The 26,660-nt window shown below is 44.6% G+C and overlaps 1 protein-coding gene across 1 annotated transcript in view; it reads left to right on the top strand.

Moving 5' to 3' along the window:
* LOC137322209 (dynein axonemal heavy chain 8-like) overlaps positions 1 to 26,660 on the top strand; it is a 1,675,662-nt gene that overhangs the window by 29,056 nt on the left and 1,619,946 nt on the right. The window contains exon 4 of the mRNA XM_067985325.1: positions 4,721 to 4,805. Coding sequence (XP_067841426.1) covers positions 4,721 to 4,805 — 85 coding nt within the window. The remainder of the gene's footprint in view (positions 1 to 4,720; positions 4,806 to 26,660) is intronic.

Here is a 26,660-nt window from a genome sequence, read left to right as displayed (position 1 = left end):
AGGGAATGAAGTTGGGCAGGTGGAAGAAGTATCAGTGGGAGAGCATTTTGATGATAGTGATCATAATTCAGTTAGATTTAGCGCAGTTATGGAAAAGGACAAAGATAGAACAGGAGTAAAAGTTCTCAATTGGGGAAAGGCCAATTTTACTAAGCTAAGAAGTGATTTAGCAAAAGTGGATTGGAAACAGCTACTTGAAGGTAAATCAGTGTCAGAGCAGTGGGAGGCATTCAAGGTGGGGATAGTGAGGGTTCAGAGCAAATATGTTCCCACAAAGAAAAAGGGTGGGACTCCCAAATCTAAAGCCCCCTGGATGTCAAGGAACAAACAGGGTAAGATAAGGCAAAAAAGGGAAGCTTATGCCATATACCGAGAGGTCAATACTGCAGAAAGCCTAGCGGAGTATCGAAAGAGCAGGGGTGAAATTAAAAAGGAAATTAGGATAGTAAAGAGTAGGCATGAAAGAATATCGGCAAGTAAAATCAAGGAAAACCCAAAGATGTTTTATAAATATATAAAGTGCAAGAGGATAACTAAGGAAAGAGTAGGGCCTATTAGAGACCAAAAGGATAACCTGTGTGTGGAGGCGGAAGATGTGGGTATGGTTCTTAATGAATACTTTTGAGTCTGACTTCACAAAAGAGGGGGACGATGCAGGCATTGTAGTTAAGGAGGAGGAGTGTGAAATATTAGATGGAATGAACATAGTGAGGGAGTAAATATTAAGGGGATTAGCATCTTTGAAAGTAAATAAATCGCCAGGCCTGGATGAAATATATCCCAGGTTGTTGAGAGAAGCAAGGGAGGAAATAGCGGAGGCTCTGACCATCATTTTCCAATCCTCTCTGGCTATAGTATGGTATGAGAGCGGAATTGATTAAAGTGGACTGGGAAAATAGATTAAAGGGTAAGACGGTACATGAGCAGTGGTGTTCATTTAGGGAGTTATTTTACAACTTTCAAAATAAATATATTCCACTGAGGAAAAAAGGGTGTAAAAGAAATGACAGCCACCCGTGGCTAAGTAAAGAAATCAAGGATAGTATCCGACTAAAAACAAGGACATATAAGGTAGCCAAACTTAGTGGGAGGATAGAAGATTGGGAATTCTTCAAAAGACAGCAAAAAGTAACTAAAGGATTGATTAAGAAAGGGAAGTTAGATTATGAAAAGAAATTAGCAAAAAATATAAAAACAGATAGCAAGAGTTTCTATAGTTATATAAAAAGAAAAAGGGTGGCTAAGGCAAACATAGGTCCCTTAGAGGATGAGACCGGGAAATTAATGGTGGGAAACATGGAGATGGCAAAAATGCTGAACAAATATTTTGTTTCAGTCTTTACAGTAGAGGACACTAAGAATATCCCAACACTGGACAAACAGGGGACTCTCGGGGGGGAGGAGCTAAATACGATTAAAATCACTCAAGAGATGGTACTCAGTAAAATAATGGGACTCAAGGCGGATAAATCCCCTGGACCTGATGGCTTCCATCCTAGGGTCTTGAGGGAAGTGGCAGTAGGGATTGTGGATGCTTTGGTGATAGTTTTCCAAAATTCCCTGGACTCAGGAGAGGTCCCGGCAGATTGGAAAACTGCTAATGTAACACCGTTATTTAAAAAGGGTAGTAGGCAGAAGGCTGGAAATTATAGGCCAGTTAGCTTAACATCTGTGGTGGGTAAAATTTTGGAGTCTATTATTAAGGAGACAGTAACGGAACATTTAGATAAGCATAATTTAATAGGACAAAGTCAGCATGGCTTTATGAAGGGGAAGTCATGTCTGACAAATTTGCTTGAGTTCTTCGAGGATATAACGTATAGGGTGGATAAAGGGGAACCAGTGGACGTAGTGTATTTAGACTTCCAGAAGGCATTCGACAAGGTGCCACATAAAAGATTATTACTTAAGATAAAAAAATCACGGGATTGGGGGTAATATTCTGGCATGGGTGGAGGATTGGTTATCTAACAGGAAGCAGAGAGTTGGGATAAATGGTTCATTCTCGGACTGGCAACCAGTAGCCAGTGGTGTTCCGCAGGGGTCGGTGCTGGGTCCCCAACTCTTTACAATCTATATTAACGATTTGGAGGAGGGGACCGAGTGCAACATATCAAAATTTGCAGATGATACAAAGATGGGAGGGAAAGTAGAGAGTGAGGAGGACATAAAAAACCTGCAAGGGGATATAGACAGGCTGGGTGAGTGGGCGGAGATTTGGCAGATGCAATATAATATTGGAAAATGTGAGGTTATGCACTTTGGCAGGAAAAATCAGAGAGCAAGTTATTTTCTTAATGGCGAGAGACTGGAAAGTACTGCAGTACAAAGGGATCTGGGGGTCCTAGTGCAAGAAAATCAAAAAGTAGGTATGCAGGTGCAGCAGGTGATCAAGAAAGCCAACGGAATGTTGGCTTTTATTGCTCGGGGGATAGAATATAAAAACAAGGAGGTATTGCTGCAGTTATATAAGGTATTGGTGAGACCGCACCTGGAATACTGCATACAGTTTTGGTGTCCATACTTAAGAAAAGACATACTTGCTCTCGAGGCAGTACAAAGAAGGTTCACTCGGTTAATCCCGGGGATGAGGGGGCGGACATATGAGGAGAGGTTGAGTGGATTGGGACTCTACTCATTGGAGTTCAGAAGAATGAGAGGCGATCTTATTGAAACATATAAGATTGTGAAGGGTCTTGATCGGGTGGATGCAGTAAGGATGTTCCCAAAGATGGGTGAAACTAGAACTAGGGGGCATAATCTTAGAATAAGGGGCTGCTCTTTCAAAACTGAGATGAGGAGAAACTTCTTCACTCAGAGGGTGGTAGGTCTGTGGAATTTGCTGCCCCAGGAAGCTGTGGAAGCTACATCATTAGATAAATTTAAAACAGAAATAGACAGTTTCCTAGAAGTAAAGGGAATTAGGGGTTATGGGGAGCGGGCAGGAAATTGGACATGAAGCTGAGTTCGGATCGGTCAATGCCCTGTGGGTGGCGGAGAGGGCCCAGGGGCTATGTGGCCGGGTCCTGCTCCGACTTCTTGTGTTCTTTAGATTTGTGGTTGGGATCAGATCAGCCATGATCTTATTGAATGGCGGAGCAGGCTCGAGGGGCCGATTGGCCTACTCCTGCTCCAATTTCTTATGTTCTTATGTTCTTATAGGCATGGTGCTGGAGGATTGGAGGACTGCTAACATTGAACCGTTATTTAAAAAGGGAGAAAGGAATAGACTGAGTAATTACAGGCCAGTTAGTCCAACCTTGGTGGTGGACAAATTATTGGAAACAATTCTGAGGGACAATATTAATCTTCATTTAGAAAGGCACGGATTAATCAAGGACAGTCAGCATGGATTTGTTAAGGGAAGGTCGTGTCTGACTAACTTGATTGAATTTTTTGAGGAGGTAACAAGGAGGGTCGATGAGGGTGGCGCATTTGATGTAGTCTACATGGATTTTAGCAAGGCTTTTGACAAGGTCCACATGGCAGACTGGTCAAGAAAGTAAAAGCCCATGGGATCCAAGGGAAAGTGGCAAGTTGGATCCAAAATTGGCTCAGTGGCAGGAAGCAAAGGGTAATGGTTGACGGGTGTTTTTGGGACTGGAAGGCTGTTTCCATTGGGGTTCCGCAGGGCTCAGTACTGTGTCCCTTGCTTTTTGTGGCATATATTATTGATTTAGACTTAAATGTAGGGGGCATGATTCAGAAGTTTGCAGATGATACAAATATTGGCCAAGGAAAGCTGTGGACTGCAGGAAGATATCAATGGACTGGTCAGGTGGGCAGAAAAGTGGCAAATAAAATTCAGTCCGGAGAAGTTTGAGGTAATGCATTTGGGGAGAGCAAACAAGACAAAGGAATACACAATAAATGAATAAATGGGAGGTTACTGAGAAGTGTAGAGGAACAGAGGGACCTTGGAGTGCATGTCCACAGATCCTTGAAGGTAGCAGGACAGGTAGATAAAGTGGTTCAGAAGGCATATGGGATACTTTCCCTTATTAGCTGAGGTAAAAAATATAAGCATTATAAGAACATAATGCATAGAATATAAGAGGGTTATGCTAGAACTGTATAAAGCACAGGAAAGGCCACAGCTGGAGAACTGCGTACAGTTCTGGTCACCACATTACAGGAAAGATGTGATTGCATTAGGAGATTTACGAGGATGTTTTCAGGACTGGAGAATTTTAGCGATGAGGAAAAATTGGATAGGCTAGGGTTGTTTTCTTTGGAACAGGGGAGGCTGAGGCGAGATTTAATTGAGGTGTATAGAATTATGAGGGGCCTAGATAGAATGGACAGGAAGAACCTATTTCCCTTAGCAGTGAGGTCAATAACTAGGGGATGTAGATTTAAAATAATTGGTAGAAGGATTAGTGGGAAGCTGAGGAGAATTTTTTTCACCCAGAGGGTGGTGGGGGTCTGGAACTCACTTCCTGAAAGGGTGGTAGAGGCAGAAACCCTCATCACATTTAAAAAGTACTTGGATGTGCACTTGAAGTGCCGTAACCTACAGAGCTATGGACCAAGTGCTGGAAAGTTTGATTAAGCTGGATAGCTCTTTTTCGACCGGCACAGACACCATGGGCCGAATGGCCTCCTTCTGTGACATAAATTTCTATGATTCTATGAATGAAGTACAGTAATTAATACAAGCTTATACAAAACACCATTGTGACTTGAAAACAAATTAATCATCAATATTTTTTGTTGACAGCTCCAACCTTTTGATGATTTCTTTTCGAAAGGAGGCAAACAAACAATTGTGTTCTTTTACCAACAAGCTGAACCACCAATAATAGGTAAAACTTAGTTGCAGGTTAAGATTGAAGCATGATTAATGTGGAAGTGCATTCTCTTTAATACGCAGATAATAAATATAACGCAGAAAGATGAGCTATCGGGTGCGTTCCTGGCGGAGGGGCTCCGATAATCGGGGATTCCCGGAGCGGGTCGGGAGTCCGGCTCCAACCCGCCCACTTCCGGGTTCCCCACAGACGCGCTGACGTGCGTGCGCAGCCCCCGCATGTGGGACTCCCGCAGGCAATTGAAGCGGGCGGGGTGCCACTTAAAAGTATTTATTCTGGTATTTCAGGTCGTTAACAGACCTGATTAAGGAGATATTTCAGGAGGGGTGGGATTTTACAAACACTGGGACTGTTTCCCGTACTGGGGGAAACACTCCCAGTTGAAATGGACGTGTTGCAGCCATCAGCCTGTGGCAGCTGCAAAGGTCCATTTGACAGGTGGTTGGGGAGATCCTCACTCATTGCAGGAGGCCACTCTGTCACTTTGGACAAAATTTGGCCTCCACCATCCTCCTCCTAACAATCAAATTCACCAACTTGCACACTTACCCCGGGGTCCAGAGACATGCACCTACCTTGCGGACACCCTCAGATGTACATCTTCCGGATGGGGTGTGCCGTAGCTGCAGTCATGACCTCCTCGGAGGGCGAACAGCATCACCAGCCTCGCTGGCCACGCCGTCCACCTGTGACATGTGGAGCTCCAGAACACAGTGCTGTGACACATCCGCCTGCACAGCAGGAGGGAGGGCAAAGGCAGAGAGAGATGCGTCGCAGAGGGCACTGCCCTCGCCACAGGGTCCACAGACCGAGGCTCAGCTTCCTGGACCTCTCTGAGCAGCAGTGCACACGGAGGCTTAGAGTCACTCGACATGTAGTCGTGGACATCTGCAGCCTCCTTCATGCCGAGCTGCTCCCAGCTAGCCTGAGCACCATCTTCTTGCCTGTCGCTGTCAAAGTCACCACTGCCCTCAACAACTTCTCCTCCGCATCCTTCCAGGGTGCCACCGGGGACATCGCGGACGTCTCTCAGTCGTCTGCACAAAAGAGCCCTGCAAATACACATACACCCACTCTGCAGTGACACAATGGGTGGCATCAGGTGTGGGTCTTCATTGTGATCCTCGGGAAAGGGCATTATTGCACAAACCAGACAAGATTCGCAAAGATGTGGCAGCAGTGGTGACAATATAATATGTAATGTGAGTTGGTCAGAAATTAAATATAAGTAAAAACCATGACAAACCCTCAAACACCCTTGTGCATCCCCTTCATGCTCACGACACGTTTGCCTTATGCTGCCTACTGCACATATGTGATGCGTGCCCTGTGGCTGCAGCATAGGTAGTGGCAGGTTGAGTGAGGCTGACTGTGAAAGAGATGCATGAGAGGGTGAGTATGAGATAGATCCATGAGATTGTATGAGGATTGGGTTGAATGGTAGTGGCGGTATGAGTACTGGCGAGGTGAGTAAGTGCAGGTAAGATGAGGATGAGGTTTGAGTGGGTGTGAGGGGTGATGTGACAGAGTAGTGTTGGCAGTTCAGAAGGAGGTGTGGGGTGGCGGCGGTGATGTAGCAGATGGAGTGTAGGGGAATGAGTAAGTGTACTCACTTTGGCTGACCTAGTTAGGTCATTGCAGCGCCTCCTGCACTGTATGCAAGTGCGCGATATGTTGGTGGTGCAGGTGACCTCCTCTGCCACATTGAGCCAGGCATTCTTGGTGGCAGAGGCATGCCGCTTCCTCCCGCCCGCCGGGGGGAAGATCTCTGTCCTCCCCCTCCTCCTCACCCCATCCAATGATACCTGGAGTGAGGCATCATTAAACCTGGGAGCAGCCTTCCCCCTGGGCTGCTCCATGCTGTACTTTTTCCTATTTCTTGCAGCATCAGTCAGTGGAGGACTGCCCCTTTAAATAGAGCTCCTCCAGCTGACAGACCATACTGCGCATGCGCAGTCCGCCCGACGCGCAGCTCAGCAGCGGGGAACCCGGAAAACCAGGTAAGTGGATCCAATTAAGCTGCGATCGCGCGCGGGGCAGACTGATTTCACCGGGCGCGTTACCCACGCGCCCAATGGGGACCCCCCACCGCGAACCCGCCGCCCTGGTAATATCAAGCCCGATATTCTTATATTTAACTGCACCTTCCAGTTGCCCCAATTATTTTTTTTTAAATTGCTCTTGTGATGTGTGTGATGTGAACAAGGCAGAAGTTATTGTCCATCCCCAGTTGTCCTGATGGCATTAGGGGTCAATTATTAGTTTGGGATTGGAGTCACTTGTGGGCTATACCTTGAAGGATAATAGTGAGCCAGTTGGGTTTTCACAACAATCTGGCCCATAAATTGTTAGATTTTATTGAACTCAATTTTACACATGATGGGATTTGAACGCTTAACCGCTGGCTTGCTGGTCCATTACCAGGAACATAGGAACCGGAGTAGGCCATTCAGCCCATCGTGCCTGCTCCGCCATTTGATAAGATCATGGCTGATCTGTGATCTAACTCCATATACCTGCCTTTGGCCAATTATTCCTTAATACCTTTGGTTGCCAAAAAGCTATCTATCTCAGATTTAAATTTAGCAATTGAGCTAGTATCAATTGCCGTTTGCGGAAGAGAGTTCCAAACTTCTACCACCCTTTGTGTGTAGAAATGTTTTCTAATCTCACTCGTGAAAGGTCTGGCTCTAATTTTTAGACTGTGCCCCCGACTCCGAGAATCCCCAACCAGCGGAAATAGTTTCTTTCTATCCACCCGATATGTTCCCCTTAATATCTTATAAACTTCGATCAGATCACCCCTTAACCTTCGAAACTCCAGAGAATACAACCCCAATTTGTGTAATCTCACCTCAATTTAACCCTTGAAGTCCAGGTATCATTCCAGTAAACCGACGCTGCACTCCCTCCAAGGCCAATATGTCCTTCCGAAGGTGCGGTGCCCAGAGCTGCTCACAGTACTCCAGGTGCGTTTAATCAGGGTTTTGTATAGCTGCAGCATAACTTTTGCCCCCTTGTACTCTTGTCCTCGAGATATAAAGGCCAGCATTCCATTAGCCTTATTGATTATTTTCTGCACCTGTTCATGACACTCAATGATCCATGTACCTGAACCCCGAAGTCCTTGTGTCATCGGCAAACTTAGATATGAGACTTTCTATGCCTTCATCTAAGTCGTTAATAAATATTGTGAATAATTGAGGCCCCAAGACAGATCCCTGCGGGACTCCACTGGTCACATCCTGCCAATGTGAATACCTACCCATTATCCCTACTCTCTGTCGCCTTTCGCTCAGCCAACTTCCTAATCAAGTCCGTACTTTTCCCTCGATTCCATGGGCTTCTATCTTAGCTAACAGTCTCTTACGTTGGACTTTATCGAATGCCTTCTGGAAGTCCATATAAGTAACATCCATTGACATTCCCCTGTCCACTACTTCAGCCACCTCTTCAAAAAATTCAATCCGGTTTGTCAGGCACGACCTACCTTTCACAAACCCATTGTGGCTCTCTCTGATGAACTGAAAATTCTCGAGGTGTTCAGTCACCCTATCCTTAATTATAGACTCCAGCATTTTCCCACAACAGATGTTAGGCTAACTGGTCTATAATTCCCTGGTTTCCTCCTCTCTCCTTTCTTAAAAAGCGAAGTGACATGTGCAATTTTCCAATCGAGAGGGACAGTTCCTGAATCGAGAGAACTTTGAAAGATTATAGTTAGGGCATCTGCAATGTGCTCACCTACTTCCTTTAAAACCCTGGGATGGAAACCATCTGGTTCTGGGGATTTGTCACTTTTTAGTGCTATTATTTTCTTCATTACTGTTGCTTTACTTATGTTAATTTTATTGAGTCCCTGTCCCTGATTCAATATTAGTTTTCTTGGGATTTCAGGCATGCTATCCTCTTTTTCCAATGTAAATACTGACGCAAAGTAATTGTTCAATATGTCCACCATTTCCCATTGTCAATGACACGATCCCCACTTTCAGTTTTTAAGGGGCCAGCACTGCTCCTGACCACCCTCTTTTTCCTAATGTAAGTATAAAAGCTCTTCGTATTGGTTTTGATATCCCTTGCAAGTTTCTTTTCATACTCTCTTTTTGTAGCTCTTACTATCTGTTTTGTTGTGGAGATGCTGGTGATGGACTGGGGTGGACAAATGTAAGGAGTCTTACAACACCAGGTTATAGTCCAACAGTTTTATTTGAAATCACAAGCTTTCGGAGGCTTCCTCCTTCGTCAGGTGAGTGTAGGATTCCATAAAGGTTTAGCATACATAGTCAGAGAACAATGCCTGGTGATTACAGATAATCTTTCCAACTGCCTGTTATCAAAGCAACCAAAGGAGTTGAATGGTGTTCAGACAGGGCAACATTTAAAATTCTAAATTGGGGAAAGGCCAATTTTGATGGTATTAGACAGGAACTTTCAGAAGTTGATTGGGAGAGTCTGTTGGCAGGCAAAGGGACGTCTGGTAAGTGGGAGGCTTTCAAAAGTGTGTTAACCAGGGTTCAGGGTAAGCACATTCCTTATAAAGTGAAGGGCAAGGCTGGTAGAAGTAGGGAACCTTGGATGACTCGGGAGATTGAGGCCCTAGTCAAAAAGAAGAAGGAGGCATATGACATGCATAGGCAGCTGGGATCAAGTGGATCCCTTGAAGAGTATAGAGATTGCCGGAGTAGAGTTAAGAGAGAAATCAGGAGGGCAAAAAGGGGACATGAGATTGCTTTGGCAGATAAGGCAAAGGAGAATCCAAAGAGCTTCTACAAATACATAAAGGGCAAAAGAGTAACTAGGGAGAGAGTAGGGCCTCTTAAGGATCAACAAGGTCATCTCAGTGCGGAACCACAAGAGATGGGTGAGATCCTGAATGAATATTTCACATTGGTATTTACGGTTGAGAAAGGCATGGATGTTAGGGAACTTGTGGAAATAAATAGTGATGTCTTGAGGAGTGTACATATTACAGAGAGGGAGGTGCTGGTAGTCTTAAGCACGGTGTGAGGACAACACAGTGTGCTGAGAGTTCGGTACGTGTGGGAGTTGAAGGGTTAATCTCTTTAAATCTAGTGCATATTGCTTCAACTGTTTAAGGTCAATTTAAAAGTTTAAATTTCTAAGTTTCTGTCAGGCTTCAGCAGAGAGCTGCTGTAGCAAGTTAATTGGTTAGCTAGATTCAATTGGTCCCTGAAGGTGGGGCAGGCCTGACTCATCTGAGTCTCAACTGTAGAAATACAGGGGCCTGTCAGTGCGGACAGCACGGTGTGAGGACAACACAGTGTGCTGAGAGTTCGGTACGTGTGGGAGTTTGGTGAAGTGGGGGAAGGAGGTGCTGCTTTGCCTTGCTTTTCCTGCAGAGCGGTAGTGGACCTGAGAGCGGTGAGCGGCGGGAGAGAGCGAGACCAGAGCGGGAATAAAAACAGCGCGGAGAGAGCGAGAGTTCAGTCGGTGAGCGGCGGTAAAGAGCGAGACCAGAGCGGGGATAAAAACAGCGCGGAGAGAGCGAGAGTTCAGTCGGTGAGCGGCGGGAGAGAGCGAGACCAGAGCGGAGATATAAACAGCGCGGAGAGAGCGAGAGTTCAGTCGGTGAGCGGCGGGAGAGAGCGAGACCAGAGCGGGGATATAAACAGCGCGGAGAGAGCGAGACCAGAGCTTACTCTGAGAGCGAGACTCTGAGACCAGCGGCAGTTCGGGGTGACGTCACCAGTCAGAAAGTGACGCGGCACAGGGGAGGCAGCTGATTGGTGAGTAGGTTCAGGTGAGTATTTCTACCATTTTACTGTAAGTAAAGTAATAAGAAAGGGAAGATCTGCAGGTTTTATAGCAGATAGTGTTTTTTTTTAGTGAACCTAGGTCCCTAGTATAGTTAACATTTTCTAATTTCAACGTAATTTAAAAGGGGTAACTAAGCTAAGGCAAGTCATGGCAGCAGACCTCGCACCCGTGATATGCTCCTCCTGCAAGATGTGGGAAGTCATGGACACTACCAGTGTCCCTGCCGACCATGTGTGCGGGAAGTGTGTCCACCTGCAGCTACTGACCGATCGTATCTCGGAGCTGGAGCTGCGGGTGGACTCACTGTGGAGCATCCGCGATGCAGAGAAACTCGTGGATAGCACGTTTAGCGAGTTGGTCACACCGCAGGTAAAGGGTATACAGGCAGGAAGTGAATGGGTGACCACCAGGAAGAGTAAGAGATGCAGGCAGGTAGTGCAGGGGTCCCCTGTGGCCATCCCCCTCTCAAACAGATATGCCACTTTGGATGCTGTTGGGGGGGATGACTTATCAGGGGAAGGCAGCAGCAGCCAACTTCCTGGCACCACGGGTAGCTCTGCTGCACAGGCTGGGAGGAAAAACAGTGGCAGAGCTATAGTGATAGGGGACTCAATTGTAAGGGGAATAGACAGGCGTTTCTGCGGCCGCAACCGAGACTCCAGGATGGTGTGTTGCCTCCCTGGTGCAAGGATCAAGGATGTCTCGGAGTGGCTACAGAACATTTTGGAGGGGGAGGGCGAACAGCCAGCTGTCGTGGTGCACATAGGCACCAACGATATAGGTAAAAAAGGGGATGAGGTCCTAAAAGCAGAATATAGGGAGTTAGGAGGTAAATTAAAAAAATAGGACCTCAAAGGTAGTAATCTCAGGATTGCTGCCAGTGCCACGTGCTAGTCAGAGTAGAAATAGGAGGATATTTCAAATGAATACGTGGCTAGAGGAATGGTGCAAGGGGGAGGGATTCAAATTCCTGGGACACTGGAAACGGTTCTGGGGGAGGTGGGACCAGTACAAACCGGATGCTCTGCACCTGGGCAGGGCCGGGACCGCTGTCCTAGGAGGAGTGTTTGCTAGTGCTGTTGGGGAGGGTTTAAACTAAAGTGGCAGGGGGTTGGGAACCTGAGCAGGGAGAGAGAGGAAAGCGTAACAGGAAGGGACAGAAGGTATGGAGTAATAGGTAAAGTGTTAAAAAAGGAAAAAGCAGGAACTAAGCGTCACAAAATAGATTTGAAAGTTCTTTATCTGAATGCACGTAGCATTCATAATAAAATGGACGAGTTAACGGCACAAATAACTACGTATGGGTATGATCTTGTGGCCATTACAGAAACATGGCTGCAGGGTGACAACGACTGGGAATTAAATATGCCAGGGTATTTAACAATCAGGAAGGACAAGCAGGAAGGAAGGGGAGGTGGGGTGGCTATGTTAATAAAGGAAGGAATCACTGTAATACAGAGAAATGATATTGGGACAAAGCATCAAGATAATGAAACAGTTTGGGTGGAGATAAGGAATAATAAGGGAAAAAAAACATTAGTGGGCGTAGTATATAGGCCTCCTAATAGTTGCAACTCTGCTGGAAGAAGTATGAATCAGGAAATAGTCGGGGCATGTAATAAGGGAACAGCCATAATTATGGGGGATTTTAATTATCATATTAACTGGACAAATCAAATTGGGCAGAGCAGCCTTGAGGACGAGTTCATTGAGTGCATCAGGGATGGATTTCTTGAGCAGTATGTAACTGATCCTACAAGGGGGCAGGCAACCTTGGACCTGGTCCTGTGTAATGAGTCAGGATTAATTAATAATATCCTAGTTAAGGATCCCCTTGGAACGAGCGACCACAACATGGTTGAATTCCATATCCAATTAGAGGGTGAGAAGGTTGATTCTCAAACAAGCGTACTGAGCTTGAATAAAGGAGACTATGATGGTATGAGAGCGGAATTGATTGAAGTGGACTGGGAAAATAGATTAAAGGGTAAGACGGTACATGAGCAGTGGTGTTCATTTAGGGAGTTATTTTATAACTTTCAAAATAAATATATTCCACTGAGGAAAAAAGGGTGTAAAAGAAATGACAGCCATCCGTGGCTAAGTGAAGAAATCAAGGATAGTATCCGACTAAAAACAAGGACATATTAGGTAGCCAAACTTAGTGGGAGGATAGAAGATTGGGAATTCTTCAAAAGACAGCAAAAAGTAACTAAAGGATTGATTAAGAAAGGGAAGTTAGATTATGAAAAGAAATTAGCAAAAAATATAAAGTCAGATAGCAAGAGTTTCTATAGTTATATAAAAAAAAAGGGTGGCTAAGGCAAACATAGGTCCCTTAGAGGATGAGACCGGGAAATTAATGGTGGGAAACATGGAGATGGCAAAAATGCTGAACAAATATTTTGTTTCAGTCTTTACAGTGGAGGACACTAAGAATATCCCAACACTGGACAAACAGGGGACGCTCGGGGGGGAGGAGCTAAATACGATTAAAATCACTCAGGAGATGGTACTCAGTAAAATAATGGGACTCAAGGCGGATAAATCCCCTGGACCTGATGGCTTCCATCCTAGGGTCTTGAGGGAAGTGGCAGTAGGGATTGTGGATGCTTTGGTGATAGTTTTCCAAAATTCCCTGGACTCAGGAGAGGTCCCGGCAGATTGGAAAACTGCTAATGTAACACCGTTATTTAAAAAGGGTAGTAGGCAGAAGGCTGGAAATTATAGGCCAGTTAGCTTAACATCTGTGGTGAGTAAAATTTTGGAGTCTATTATTAAGGAGACAGTAACGGAACATTTAGATAAGCATAATTTAATAGGACAAAGTCAGCATGGCTTTATGAAGGGGAAGTCATGTCTGACAAATTTGCTTGAGTTCTTCGAGGATATAACGTACAGGGTGGATAAAGGGGAACCAGTGGACATAGTGTATTTAGACTTCCAGAAGGCATTCGACAAGGTGCCACATAAAAGATTATTACTTAAGATAAAAAATCACGGGATTGGGGGTATATTCTGGCATGGGTGGAGGATTGGTTATCGAACAGGAAGCAGAGAGTTGGGATAAATGGTTCATTTTCGGACTGGCAACCAGTAACCAGTGGTGTTCCACAGGGGTCGGTGCTGGGTCCCCAACTCTTTACAATCTATATTAACGATTTGGAGGAGGGGACCGAGTGCAACATATCAAAATTTGCAGATGATACAAAGATGGGAGGGAAAGTAGAGAGTGAGGAGGACATAAAAAACCTGCAAGGGGATATAGACAGGCTGGGTGAGTGGGCGGAGATTTGGCAGATGCAATATAATATTGGAAAATGTGAGGTTATGCACTTTGGCAGGAAAAATCAGAGAGCAAGTTATTTTCTTAATGGCGAGAGACTGGAAAGTACTGCAGTACAAAGGGATCTGGGGGTCCTAGTGCAAGAAAATCAAAAAGTAGGTATGCAGGTGCAGCAGGTGATCAAGAAAGCCAACGGAATGTTGGCTTTTATTGCTCGGGGGATAGAATATAAAAACAAGGAGGTATTGCTGCAGTTATATAAGGTATTGGTGAGACCGCACCTGGAATACTGCATACAGTTTTGGTGTCCATACTTAAGAAAAGACATACTTGCTCTCGAGGCAGTACAAAGAAGGTTCACTCGGTTAATCCCGGGGATGAGGGGGCGGACATATGAGGAGAGGTTGAGTAGATTGGGACTCTACTCATTGGAGTTCAGAAGAATGAGAGGCGATCTTATTGAAACATATAAGATTGTGAAGGGTCTTGATCGGGTGGATGCAGTAAGGATGTTCCCAAAGATGGGTGAAACTAGAACTAGGGGGCATAATCTTAGAATAAGGGGCTGCTCTTTCAAAACTGAGATGAGGAGAAACTTCTTCACTCAGAGGGTGGTAGGTCTGTGGAATTTGCTGCCCCAGGAAGCTGTGGAAGCTACATCATTAGATAAATTTAAAACAGAAATAGACAGTTTCCTAGAAGTAAAGGGAATTAGGGGTTATGGGGAGCGGGCAGGAAATTGGACATGAAGCTGAGTTCGGATCGGTCAATGCCCTGTGGGTGGCGGAGAGGGCCCAGGGGCTGTGTGGCCGGGTCCTGCTCCGACTTCTTGTGTTCTTTAGATTTGTGGTTGGGATCAGATCAGCCATGATCTTATTGAATGGCGGAGCAGGCTCGAGGGGCCGATTGGCCTACTCCTGCTCCAATTTCTTATGTTCTTATGTTCTTAATGCGCGTTAAGGTAGATAAATCTCCGGGACCTGATGAAATGTATCCCAGGACGTTATGGGAGGTTAGGGAGGAAATTGCGGGTCCCCTCGCAGAGATATTTGAATCATCCACCACTATAGGTGAGGTGCCTGAAGATTGAAGGGTAGCAAATGTTGTGCCTTTGTTTAAGAAGGGCGGCAGGGAAAAGCCTGGGAACTACAGACCGGTGAGCCTGACATCTGTAGTGGGTAAGTTGTTCGAGGGTATTCTGAGGGACAGGATCTACAGGCATTTGGAGAGGCAGGTACTGATTAGGAACAGTCAGCATGGTTTTGTGAGAGGAAAATCATGTCTCACGAATTTGATTGAGTTTTTTGAAGGGGTAACCAAGAAGATAGATGAGGGCTGTGCAGTAGTCGTGGTCTACATGGACTTCAGCAAAGCCTTTGACAAGGTACCGCATGGTAGGTTGTTACATAAGGTTAAATCTCATGGGATCCAAGGTGAGGTAGCCAATTTGATACAAAATTGGCTTGACGACAGAAGACAGAGGGTAGTTGTAGAGGGTTATTTTTCAAACTGGAGGCTTGTGACCAGCGGTGTGCTTCAGGGATCGGTGCTGGGTCCGCTGTCATTTGCTATTTATATTAATGATTTGGATGAGAATTTAGGAGGCATGGTTAGTAAGTTTGCAGATGACACCAGGATTGGTGGCATTGTGGACAGTGAAGAAGGTTATCTAGGATTGCAACGGGATCTTGATAAATTGGGCCAGTGGGCCGATGAATGGCAGATGGAGTTTAATTTAGATAAATGTGAGGTGATGCATTTTGGTAGATCGAATCGGGCCAGGACCTACTCCGTTAATGGTAGGGTGTTGGGGAGAGTTATAGAACAAAGATATCTAGGAGTACAGGTTCATAGCTCCTTGAAAGTGGAGTCACAGGTGGATAGGGTGGTGAAGAAGGCATTCGGCATGCTTGGTTTCATTGGTCAGAACATTGAATGCAGGAGTTGGGATGTCTTGTTGAAGTTGTACAGGGCATTGGTGAGGCCACACTTGGAATACAGTGTACAGTTCTGGTCACCCTATTATAGAAAGGATATTATTAAACTAGAAAGAGTGCAGAAAAGATTTACTAGGATGCTGCCGGGACTTGATGGTTTGACTTATAGGGAGAGGTTAGATAGACTGGGACTTTTTTCCCTGGAGAGTAGGAGGTTAAGGGGTGATCTTATAGAAATCTATAAAATAATGAAGGGCATAGATAAGGTGGATAGTCAAAATCTTTTCCCAAAGGTAGGGGAGTCTATAACGAGGGGACATAGATTTAAGGTGAGAGGGGAGAGATACAAAAGGGTCCAGAGGGGCAATTTTTTCACTCAAATTGTGGTGAGTGTTTGGAACGAGCTGCCAGAGGCAGTAGTAGAGGCGGGTACAATTTTGTCTTTTAAAAAGCATTTGGACAGTTACATGGGTAAGATGGGTATAGAGGGATATGGGCCAAGTGCAGGAAATTGGGACTAGCTTAGTGGTATAAACTGGGCGACATGGACATGCTGGGCCGAAGGGCCTGTTTCCATGTTGTAACTTCTATGATTCTATGATTACATACAAGACTACCGAATACACAAACGGTCACAACACCAAGACCGAGAGAGAGAGAGAGAGAGAGAGAGAGACACACCCTAAAGGCAGAGAAAGAGATCGAATGACCAGTTGTATTAAAAACAGCTAACTTTTTTTTCGCTGGTGGGGTTACATGTCGCGTGACATGAACCCAAGATCCCGGTTGAGGCCGTCCTCATGGGTGCGGAACTTGGCTATCAATTTCTGCTCGACGATTTTGCGTTGTCGTGTGTCTCGAAGGCCGCCTTGGAGAACGCTTACCTGAAGATCGGAGGCTGAATGTCCTTGACTGCTGAAATGTTCCCCGACTGGGAGGGAACCCTCCTGTCTGGCGATTGTTGCGTGGTGTCCGTTCATCCTTTGTCACAGTGTCTGCATGGTCTCGCCGATGTACCATGCTCCGGGGCATCCTTTCCTGCAATGTATGAGGTGGACAACGTTGGCCGAGTCGCAGGAGTATGAACCATGTACCTGGTGGGTAGTGTCCTCTCGTGTGTTGGTGGTATCTGTGTCGATGATCTGGCATGTCTTGCAGAGGTTGCTGTGGCAGGGTTGTATGGTGTCGTGGACGCTGTTTTCCTGAAAGTTGGGTAATTTGCTGTGAACGATGGTCTGTTTGAGGTTAGATGGCTGTTTGAAGGCGAAGAGTGGAGGTGTGGGGATGGCCTTAGCGAGGTGTTCGTCGTCATCGATGACATGTTGAAGGCTGCGAAGAACATGGCGTAGTTTCTCCGCTCTGGGGAAGTACTGGACGACGAAGGGTACTCTGTTGGTTGTGTCCCGTGTTTGTTTTCTGAGGAGGTCTATGCGATTTTTCGCTGTGGCCCGTCGGAACTGTCGATCGACGAGTCGAGCGTCATATCCCGTTCTTACGAGGGCATCTTTCAGCGTCTGTCGGTGTCCATCGTGTTCCTTCTCGTCTGAGCAAATCCTGCATATTCGCAGGGCCTGTCCATAGGGGATGGCCTCTTTGACGTGGTTAGGGTGGAACCTGGAAAAGTGGAGCATCGTGAAGTTGTCCGTGGGCTTGCGGTAGAGTGAGGTGCTGAGGTGCCCGTCTTTGATGGAGATTCGTGTGTCCAAGAATGAAACCGATTCTGAGGAGTAGTCCATGGTGCGTTTGATGGTGGGATGGAACTTGTTGATGTCATCGTGTTGTCTCTTCAGTGATTCTTCGCCGTGGGTCCATAGGAAGAAAATGTCGTCGATGTATCTGGTGTATAGCGTTGGTTGGAGGTCCTGTGCAGTGAGGAAGTCGTGTTCGAGCAATTATGTCCTTTCTTAAATAAGGAGACCTAAACTGCACACAGCATTCTAGATGTAGTTTCACCAATGCCCTGTTCAACTGTAGCAAAGCATCTCTACTTTTATATTCCATTCCCCTTGCAATAAATGACAACATTCCATTTGCCTTCCTAATCACTTGCTGTACCTGCATACCAACTTTTTGTGATTCATGTACTGGGACACGCAGATCCCTCTGTACCTTAGAGTTCTGCAACCTCTCTCCATTTAAATAATAAACTGCTTTTCTATTCCTCTTGCCAAAGTGGACAAGTTCACATTTTCCCACATCATACTCCCATCTGCCAAATTTTTGCCCACTCACTTAACCTATCTATATCCCTTTGCAATCTCCTTATGTCCTCTTCACAATTTACTTTCCTACCTACCTTTGTGTCATCAGCAAATTTAGCAACCATATATTCGGTCCCTTCATCCAAGTCACTGATCTAGATTGTGAATAGTTGAGGCCCAAGCACTGATCCCTGTGGCACTCCACTAGTTACATTTTGCCAACCTGAAAATGACCCATTTATGCCTACTCTCTGTTCCATGTTAGCTAACCAATCCTTTATCCATGCTTATATGTTACCCCTTACACCACGAGTTCTTATTTTGTGTAGTAGCCTTTGATGTCGCACCTTGTCAAAAGCCTTCTGGAAATCCAAGTACACCACATCCATAGGATCCCCTTTATCCACATTGCTTGTTACTTCCTCAAAGAACTCCAATAAATTAGTCAAACACGATTTCCTTTTCACAAAGCCGTGTTGACTGTGCCTGATTGCATTGTGATTTTCTAAGTGCCCTGCTATAACCTCCTCAATAATAGATTCTAGTATTTTCCCCATGACAGATGTTAAGCGAACTGGCCTGTAGTTTCCTGCTTTCTGTCTTCCTCCTTTCTTGAATAGAGCAGTTACATTCGCTATTTTCCAATCTGATGTGACCCTTCCAGAATCTAGGGAATTTTGGAAAATTAATACCAATGCATCCACTATCTCTGCAGCCATTTCTTTTAAGACCCTCGGATGAAGTCCGTCAGGTCCTGTAGACTTGTCAGCTTTTAGTTCGAATATTTTTTTCAGAATCCTTTCCCTGGTGATTGTAAATGTTTTAAGTTCCTCCCTCCCTTTCACCTCTTGATTCACAATTATTTCTGGCATGTTATTTGTATCCTCTACAGTGAAGACGGTTGCAAAATATCTTCATTTCATTCGCCATTTCTTTATTCTACATTATTAATTCCCCAGACTCACTCTCTGGAGGACCAACACTCACTTTACTTACTCTTTTCCTTTTTAAATACCTGTAGAAACTCTTACTATCTTTTTATATTTCTAGCTAGCTTTCTCTCGTACTCTAATTTCTCCCTCCTTATTATTCTTTTAGTCATTCTTTGCTGTTTTTATATTTTGTCCAATCTTCTGACCTGCCACTAATATTCGCGGAATTGTATGCTTTTTTTTTTCAATTTGATACTAACTTCAACTTTCTTAGTTAGCCACGGATGGTACGTCCTTCCCCGAGAGTCTTTCTTTCTCACTGGAATGTATCTTTGCTGAGTGTTGTTAAATATCTCATTAAATGTCTGCCACTGCATCTCTACTGACCTCTCTTGTAACCTAATTTCCCAGTTCACTTAAGCCAGCTCTGTCTTCATGCCCTCATAATTGCCCCTGTTTAAGTTTAAAACACTCGTCTTAGACTTACTCTTCTCTCCCTCAAACTGAATGCGAAATTCAATCATATTGTGATCACTGCTACCTCGAGGCTCCTTTACAATTAGGTCATTAATTAATCCTATCTCATTACACATTGCTGGATCTAGAATAGCCTGCTCTCTGGTTGGCTCGTGAACATGCTGCTCTAAGAAACTGTCCCGAAAGTACTCTATGAACTCATCTTCCAGGCTACCTTTGCCAATCAGATTGGAAGAATCTATTTGTAGATTAAAATCGCCCATGATTATCGCTGTTCCTTTTTCACAAGCCCACAGTATTTCCTCCTGTATACTCTGTCCTACGGTGTGGTTGCTGTTAGGGGGTCTACAAACTACTCCCACAAGTGACTTCATGCCTTACAATTTCTTATCTCTACCTAAACTGATTCTACATCTTGGTCTTTAGAACTAAGGTCATTTCTCTCTATTATACTCATGTCATCCTTAATTAACAGACCTACCCCTCCACCTTTTCCTAGCTTCCTGTCCTTCCGAAATGTCAAGTACCCTTGAATATTCATGTTCCAGCCTTTTTCATCTCGCAGCCATGTCTCTGTAATGACTATCAGATCATACGCATTTATTTCTATTTGAGCTGTCAATTCATCCATTTTGTTACTAATGCTACGTGCATTCAGATACAAAGCCTTTAGTGCTGTCATTTTACTATTTTTGCAACCTTTAGCCTTATCTGCTGGCACATTCTTAGGTTTGCATGCTCTGTATCTTCCTGCCACTCTTTGATTATCATTTCCCATATTGCTACCTTGCCCTCTTGCCTTGTCTTCTTTCTTTAATTTATCATATCTTCCCTTACTTGATCCCTCGCCCCCACTATTTATTTTAAAGCCCTCTCTACTGCCCTAGTTATACGATTTGCCAGAACACTGGCCCCAGCATGGTTCAGATGAAGCCTGCCCCAACGGTACAGCTCCCACTTTCCCCAGTACTGGTGCCAGTGCCCCAAGAATCGAAACCCATTTCTCCCACACCAATCTTTAAACCACAAATTCAATTCTCTAATCTTATTTACCCTTTGCCAATTTGCTCATTGCTCAGGTATTAATCCAGATCCTAGCCTAACATCAGTAGTAGGGAAAATGCTAGAGTCTATTATAAAGGATGTGATAACAGGACACTTAGAAAATATCATTTGGATCAGACAAAGTCAACTTGGATTTATGAAAGGGAAATTGTATTTGACAAACCTACTGGAGTTTTTTGAGGATGTAACTGATAGACTAGATAAGAGAGAACCAGTGGATGTGTATTTGGATTTTCCGAAGGCCTTTGATAAAGTCCCACGTAAGAGGATACTGTTCGAAATTAAAGCACATGGGATTGGGGGGAATATACTGGCATGGATTGAAAATTGGTTAACAGATAGGAAACAGCGAGTAGGAATAAATGGATCTTTTTCGAGGTGGCAGGCGGTGACGAGTGGGGTACCGCAGGGATCAGTGCTTGGGCCCCAGCTATTTACAATAGAGATCAATGATTTGAATGAGGGAACCAAATGTAATATTTACAAGTTTGCTGAAGACACAAAACTAGGTGGGATTGTGAATTGTGAGGAGGATGCAAAGCGGCTTCAAGGCGATTTAGACAAGTTGAGTGAGTGGGCAAATACATGGCAGATGCAGTATAATGTGGATAAATGTGAAGTTATCCACTTTGGTTGTAAAAACAGAAAGGCAGAGTATTATTTAAATGGTGATAGATTGGGAAATGTTGATGTACAAAGGGACCTGGGTGTCCTTGTACACCGGTGACTGAAAGCAAACATGCAGGTGCAGCAAGCAGTTAGGAAGGCAAATGGTATGTTGGCCTTCATTGAAAGAGGATTTGAGTACAGGTGCAAGGATGTCTTACTGCAGTTATACATGGCCTTGGTGAGACCACACCTGGAATATTGTGTGCAGTTTTGGTCTCCTTACCTAAGAAAGGATATACTTGCCATAGAAGGAGTGCAGCGAAGGTTCACCAGACTTATTCCTGGGATGGAGGACTGTCGTTTGAGGAGAGATTGGGTCGACTAAGCCTGTATTCACTCGAGTTTAAAAGAATTAGGGGGGTCTCATTGTAACACATAAAATTCTGACAGGGCTAGACAGACTGGATGCAGAGAGGATGTTTCCCCTAGCTGGGGGGGTCTAGAACAAGGGGTCACAGTCTCAGGATACTGGATAGGACATTTAGGACTGAGATGAGAAGAAATTCTTCACTCAGAGAGTGGTGAACCTGTGGAATTCTCAACCACAGAAGGCTGTGGAGGCCAAGTCACTAAGAAGGAGTTAGATTGATTTCGAGACACAGAAGGCATCAAGGGGTATGGGGAGAGAGTGGGAATATGGTATTGAGATGGAGGATCAGCTATGATCATAATGAATGGCGGAGCAGGCTCGAAGGGCCGACTGGCCTGCTCCTGCTTCTATTTTCTATGTTTCTATGTGATGGAATACTCTCCACTTGCCTGGATGAGTGCAGCTCCAACAACACTCAGAAGCTTGACACTATCCAGGACAAAGCAGCCCGCTTGATTGGCACCCCATCCACCACCCTAAACATTCACTCTCTCCACTACTTGCTCCGTGGCTGCAGTGTGTACCATCTACAAAATGCACTGCAGCAACTCGCCAGGGCTTCTTCGACAGAACCTCCCAAACCCACGACTTCTAACCCCAAGAAGGACAAGGGCAGCAGGCACATGGGAACAACACCACCTGCACGTTCCCCTCCAAGTCACACACCATCCTGACTTGGAAATATATCTCCGTTCCTTCATTGTCGCTGGGTCCAAATCCTGGAACTCCCTACCGAAGAGCACTTAGGAGAACCTTCACCACACGGACTGCAGCGGTTCAACAAGGCAGCTCACCACCACCTTCTCAAGGGCAACTAGGGATGGGCAATAATGCTGGCCTTGCCAGCGAAGCCCACATCCTATGAACGAATAATAAAAAAAGGACTCTGAGTCTCCATTTATGCCATATTATAAATTGTGCCAGAAGTGAAGGCTGGTTAAAGAAGTGCCCGTCCTCTAACGTTTGTAGCCGTGAAAATGTTGGATTTAGAATGGGATGATGACCCCATCCTAGATTTTGTCATTCCCTGTGGCTCAGTTGGTCGCGCTTTTGCCTCTGAGTGAGAAGATTGTGGTAATGCAATAATCGTGGGGGACTTTAATCTTCGTACAGACCGGACAAATCAAATTAGCAAAGGCAGTCTGGAGGACGAGTTCATGGAATGCATTTGAGACAGTTTCCTTGAACAATACGTCATGGAACCAACCAGGGAACAGGCTATTTTAGATCTTGTCTTGTGTAATGATACGGGGTTAATTAGTAATCTCACAGTAAAGGATCCTCTGGGGAAGAGTGATCATAATATGATAGAATTTCATATTGAGTTTGAGAGTGACATACTTAAGACCGAAACTAGAGTCTTAAACTTAAATAAAGCCAATTGCATAGGTATGAGGGGTGAGTTGGCTACGGTAGATTGGGAAATTAGAGTAAAGGCTCTGACGGTAGATAAGCAATAGCAAACATTATTAGAAATATTTCAATATTCTCAATGTATATACATTCCATTGAGAAATAAAAACTCCACGGGAAAAGTGATTCATCTGTGGCTAGCTAAAGAAATTAAGGTTAGTATTAGTTTAAAAGAAGAGACCCATAATGTTGCAAAGAAGAGTAATACACCTGAGGATTGGGAGAGTTTTAGAAACCAGCAAAGGATGACCAAAAAATTGATAAAGAGGAAGAAAATAGAATATGAAAGTAAACTAGTAAGAAATCTAAAAACGGATTGTAAGAGCTTCTACACAGATGTACAAAGGAAGAGAGTAGCAAAAATAAACGAGGCTGAGACAGGAGAAATTATAATGGGGAATAAGGAAATGGCAGAGACATTAAACAAATATTTTGTGTCTGCCTTCACAGCAGACAACACAGAGGGCATACCAGAAATAGTGGGGAACCAAGGGGCGAATGAGAGTGAGGAACTTAAAGTAATTAATAACAGTAGAGAAAAAGTACTGGAGAAACTAACGGGAATAAAAGCCGATAAATCCCCTGGACCTGATGGTCTGCATCCTAGAGTTCTGAAACAGGTACCTGCAGAGATAGTGGATGCATTGGTTGTGATCTTCCAAAGTTTCCAAGATTCCAGAACGGTCCCAGTGGATTGGAAGGTTGCAAATGTAACTCCGCTATTCAAGGAAGGAGGGAGAGAGGAAACAGGGAACTACAGGCCAGTTAGTCTGACATCAGTCATCGGGAAAATGTTGGAATCCATTATTAAGGAAGTGGTAACGGCACTGAGAAAATCCTAATACCTTCAGGCAGAGTCAACATGATTTAATGAAAGGGAAATCGTGTTTGACAATTTTGCTGAGACTATCGTCGATAGCACGTTCAGTGAGGTGGTCACACCGCAGGTAAAGATTACGCAGTCAGAAATGAAATGGGTGACCGCCAGGCAGAGTAAAAGGACAAGGCAGGTAGAGCAGGAGTCCCCTTGGGCCATCTCCCTCTCAAACAGATATTCTGCTCTGGATACTGTTTGGGGAGATGGCTTATCAGGGGAAAGTAGCAAGAGCCAGGTTCGGGGCACCACGGGTGGCTCTGCTGCACAGGAGGGGAGGCAGAAGAGTGGCAGGGCTAGAGTGATAGGGGATTCAATTGTAAGGGGAACAGATAGGCGTTTCTGCGGCCGCAAACGTGACTCCAGGATGGTATGTTGCCTCCCTGGTGCTAGGGTCAAGGATGTCACAGAGCGGCTGCAGGGCATTCTGGAGGAGGATGGTGAACAGCCAGTAGTCGTGGTCCATATCAGTACCAAAGACATAGGTAAAAAAAGGGATGAGGTCCTGCAAGGTGAATTTAAGGAGTTAGGAGATAAATTAAAAAGCAGGACTTCAAAGGATCTCAGGATTACTACCGGTGCCACGTGCTAGTGAGTATAGGAACAGGAGAATAGACAGGATGAATGTGTGGCTGCAGGGATGGTGTAGGAGGGAGGGATTTAGATTCCTGGGACATTGGGACCGGTTCTGGGGAATGTGGGACCTGTACAAGGGTGACGGGTTACACCCGAGCAGGACCGGGACCAATGTCCTCGCGGGGGTGTTTGCTAGTGCTATTGGGGAAGGTTTAAACCAGAGTGGCAGGGGGATGGGAACCTGAGTGGGGAGTCAGAAGGGAATAAAGTTGAGAGCAGCAAGAGAGGGAAAGACCCAGGGGAAATCTACAATACAAATAGTACAAACAGTTGTTCAAGAACAAGTGAAAGGGAAAAGCGTAGAGCAGCGGAAAGAAAGTGTACTTTAGGCACGACAGATAAAATAAGAACGAGAAGGCGTAAGGCAATTAACCCAGCATCAAAGCTGTGGCAGGGGGTTGGGAACCTGAGCAGGGAGACAGAGGAAAGTGTGTCAGGAAGGGACAGAAGGTATGGAGTAAAAGGTAAAGTGTTAAAAAAGGAAAAAGCAGGAACTAAGTGTCACAAAACATATTTGAAAGTTCTTTATCAGATGCACGTAGCATTCGTAACAAAATGGACAAGTTAACGGCACAAATAACTACGTATGGGTATGATCTTGTGGCAATTTCAGAAACATGGCTGCAGGGTGACAACGACTGGGAATTAAATATGCCAGGGTATTTAACAATCAGGAAGGACAGGCAGGAAGGAAGGGGAGGTGGGGTGGCTATGTTAATAAGGGAAGGAATCACTGTAATACAGAGAAAAGATATTGGGACAAAGGATCAGGATAATGAAACAGTTTGGGTAAAGATAAGGAATAATAAGGGGAAAAAACACTAGTGGGCGTAGTATATAGGCCTCCTAATAGTTGCAACTCTGCTGGAAGAAGTATTAATCAGGAAATAGTCGGGGCATGTAATAAGGGAACAGCTATAATTATGGGGGATTTTAACTATCATATTAACTGGACAAATGAAATTGGGCAGGGCAGCCTTGAGGAAGAGTTTATTGAGTGTATTAGGGATGGATTTCTTGAGCAGTATGTCACTGATCCTACAAGGGGGCAACCAACCTTGGACCTGGTCCTGTGTAATGAGCCAGGATTAATTAATAATGTCCTAGTTAAGGATCCCCTTGGAATGAGTGACCATAACATGGTTACATTCCATATCCAATTAGAGGGTGAGAAGGTTGGTTCTCAAACAAGCGTACTGAGCTTGAATAAAGGAGACTATGATGGTATGAGAGCGGAATTGATTAAAGTGGACTGGGAAAATAGATTACAGGGTAAGACGGTACATGAGCAGTGGTGTTCATTTAAGGAGTTATTTTACAACTTTCAAAAAATATATATTCCACTGAGGAAAAAAGGGTGTAAAAGAAATGACAGCCATCCGTGGCTAAGTAAAAAAAAATTAAGGATAGTATCCGACTAAAAACAAGGACAAAAAAGGTAGCCAAACTTAGTGGGAGGATAGAAGATTGGGAAGTCTGCAAAAGACAGCAAAAAGTAACTAAAGGATTGATAAGAAAGGGAAGATAGATTATGAAAATAAATTAGCAAAAAATATAAAAACAGATAGCAAGAGTTTCTATCGTTATATAAAAAGAAAAAGGGTGGCTTAGGCAAACATTGGTCCCTTAGAGGATGAGAGCAGGAAATTAATGGTGGGAAACATGGAGATGGCAAAAATGCTGAACAAATATTTTGTTTCAGTCTTTACGGTAGAGGACACTAAGAATATCCCAACACTGTACAAACAGGGGGCTCTAGTGGGGGAGAAGCTAAATACGATTAAAATCACTAAGGAATTGGTACTCAGTAAATTAATGAGACTCAAGGCGGATAAATCCCCTGCACCTGATGGCTTAAATCCTAGGGTCTTGAGGGAAGTGGCAGTAGGGATTGTGGATGCTTTGGTAATAATTTTCCAAAATTCTCTGGACTCGGCAAAGGTCCCGGCAGATTGGAAAACTGCTAATGTAACACCCTTTTTTAAAAAGGGTAGTAGGCAGATGGCTGGGAATTATAGATCAGTTAGCCTAGCATCTGTGGTGGGTAAAATTTTGGAGTCTATTATTAAGGAGACAGTAGCGGAACATTTGGATAAACATAATTTAATAGGACAAAGTCAGCATGGCTTTATGAAGGGGAAGTCATGTCTGACAAATTTGCTTGAGTTCTTTGAGGACATAACGTACAGGGTGGATAAAGGGGAACCA

The sequence above is a fragment of the Heptranchias perlo genome, chromosome 5 (genome assembly GCF_035084215.1).
Source record: "Heptranchias perlo isolate sHepPer1 chromosome 5, sHepPer1.hap1, whole genome shotgun sequence".
NCBI lineage: Eukaryota > Metazoa > Chordata > Chondrichthyes > Hexanchiformes > Hexanchidae > Heptranchias > Heptranchias perlo.
This window is presented reverse-complemented; position numbering and strand designations above follow the sequence as displayed.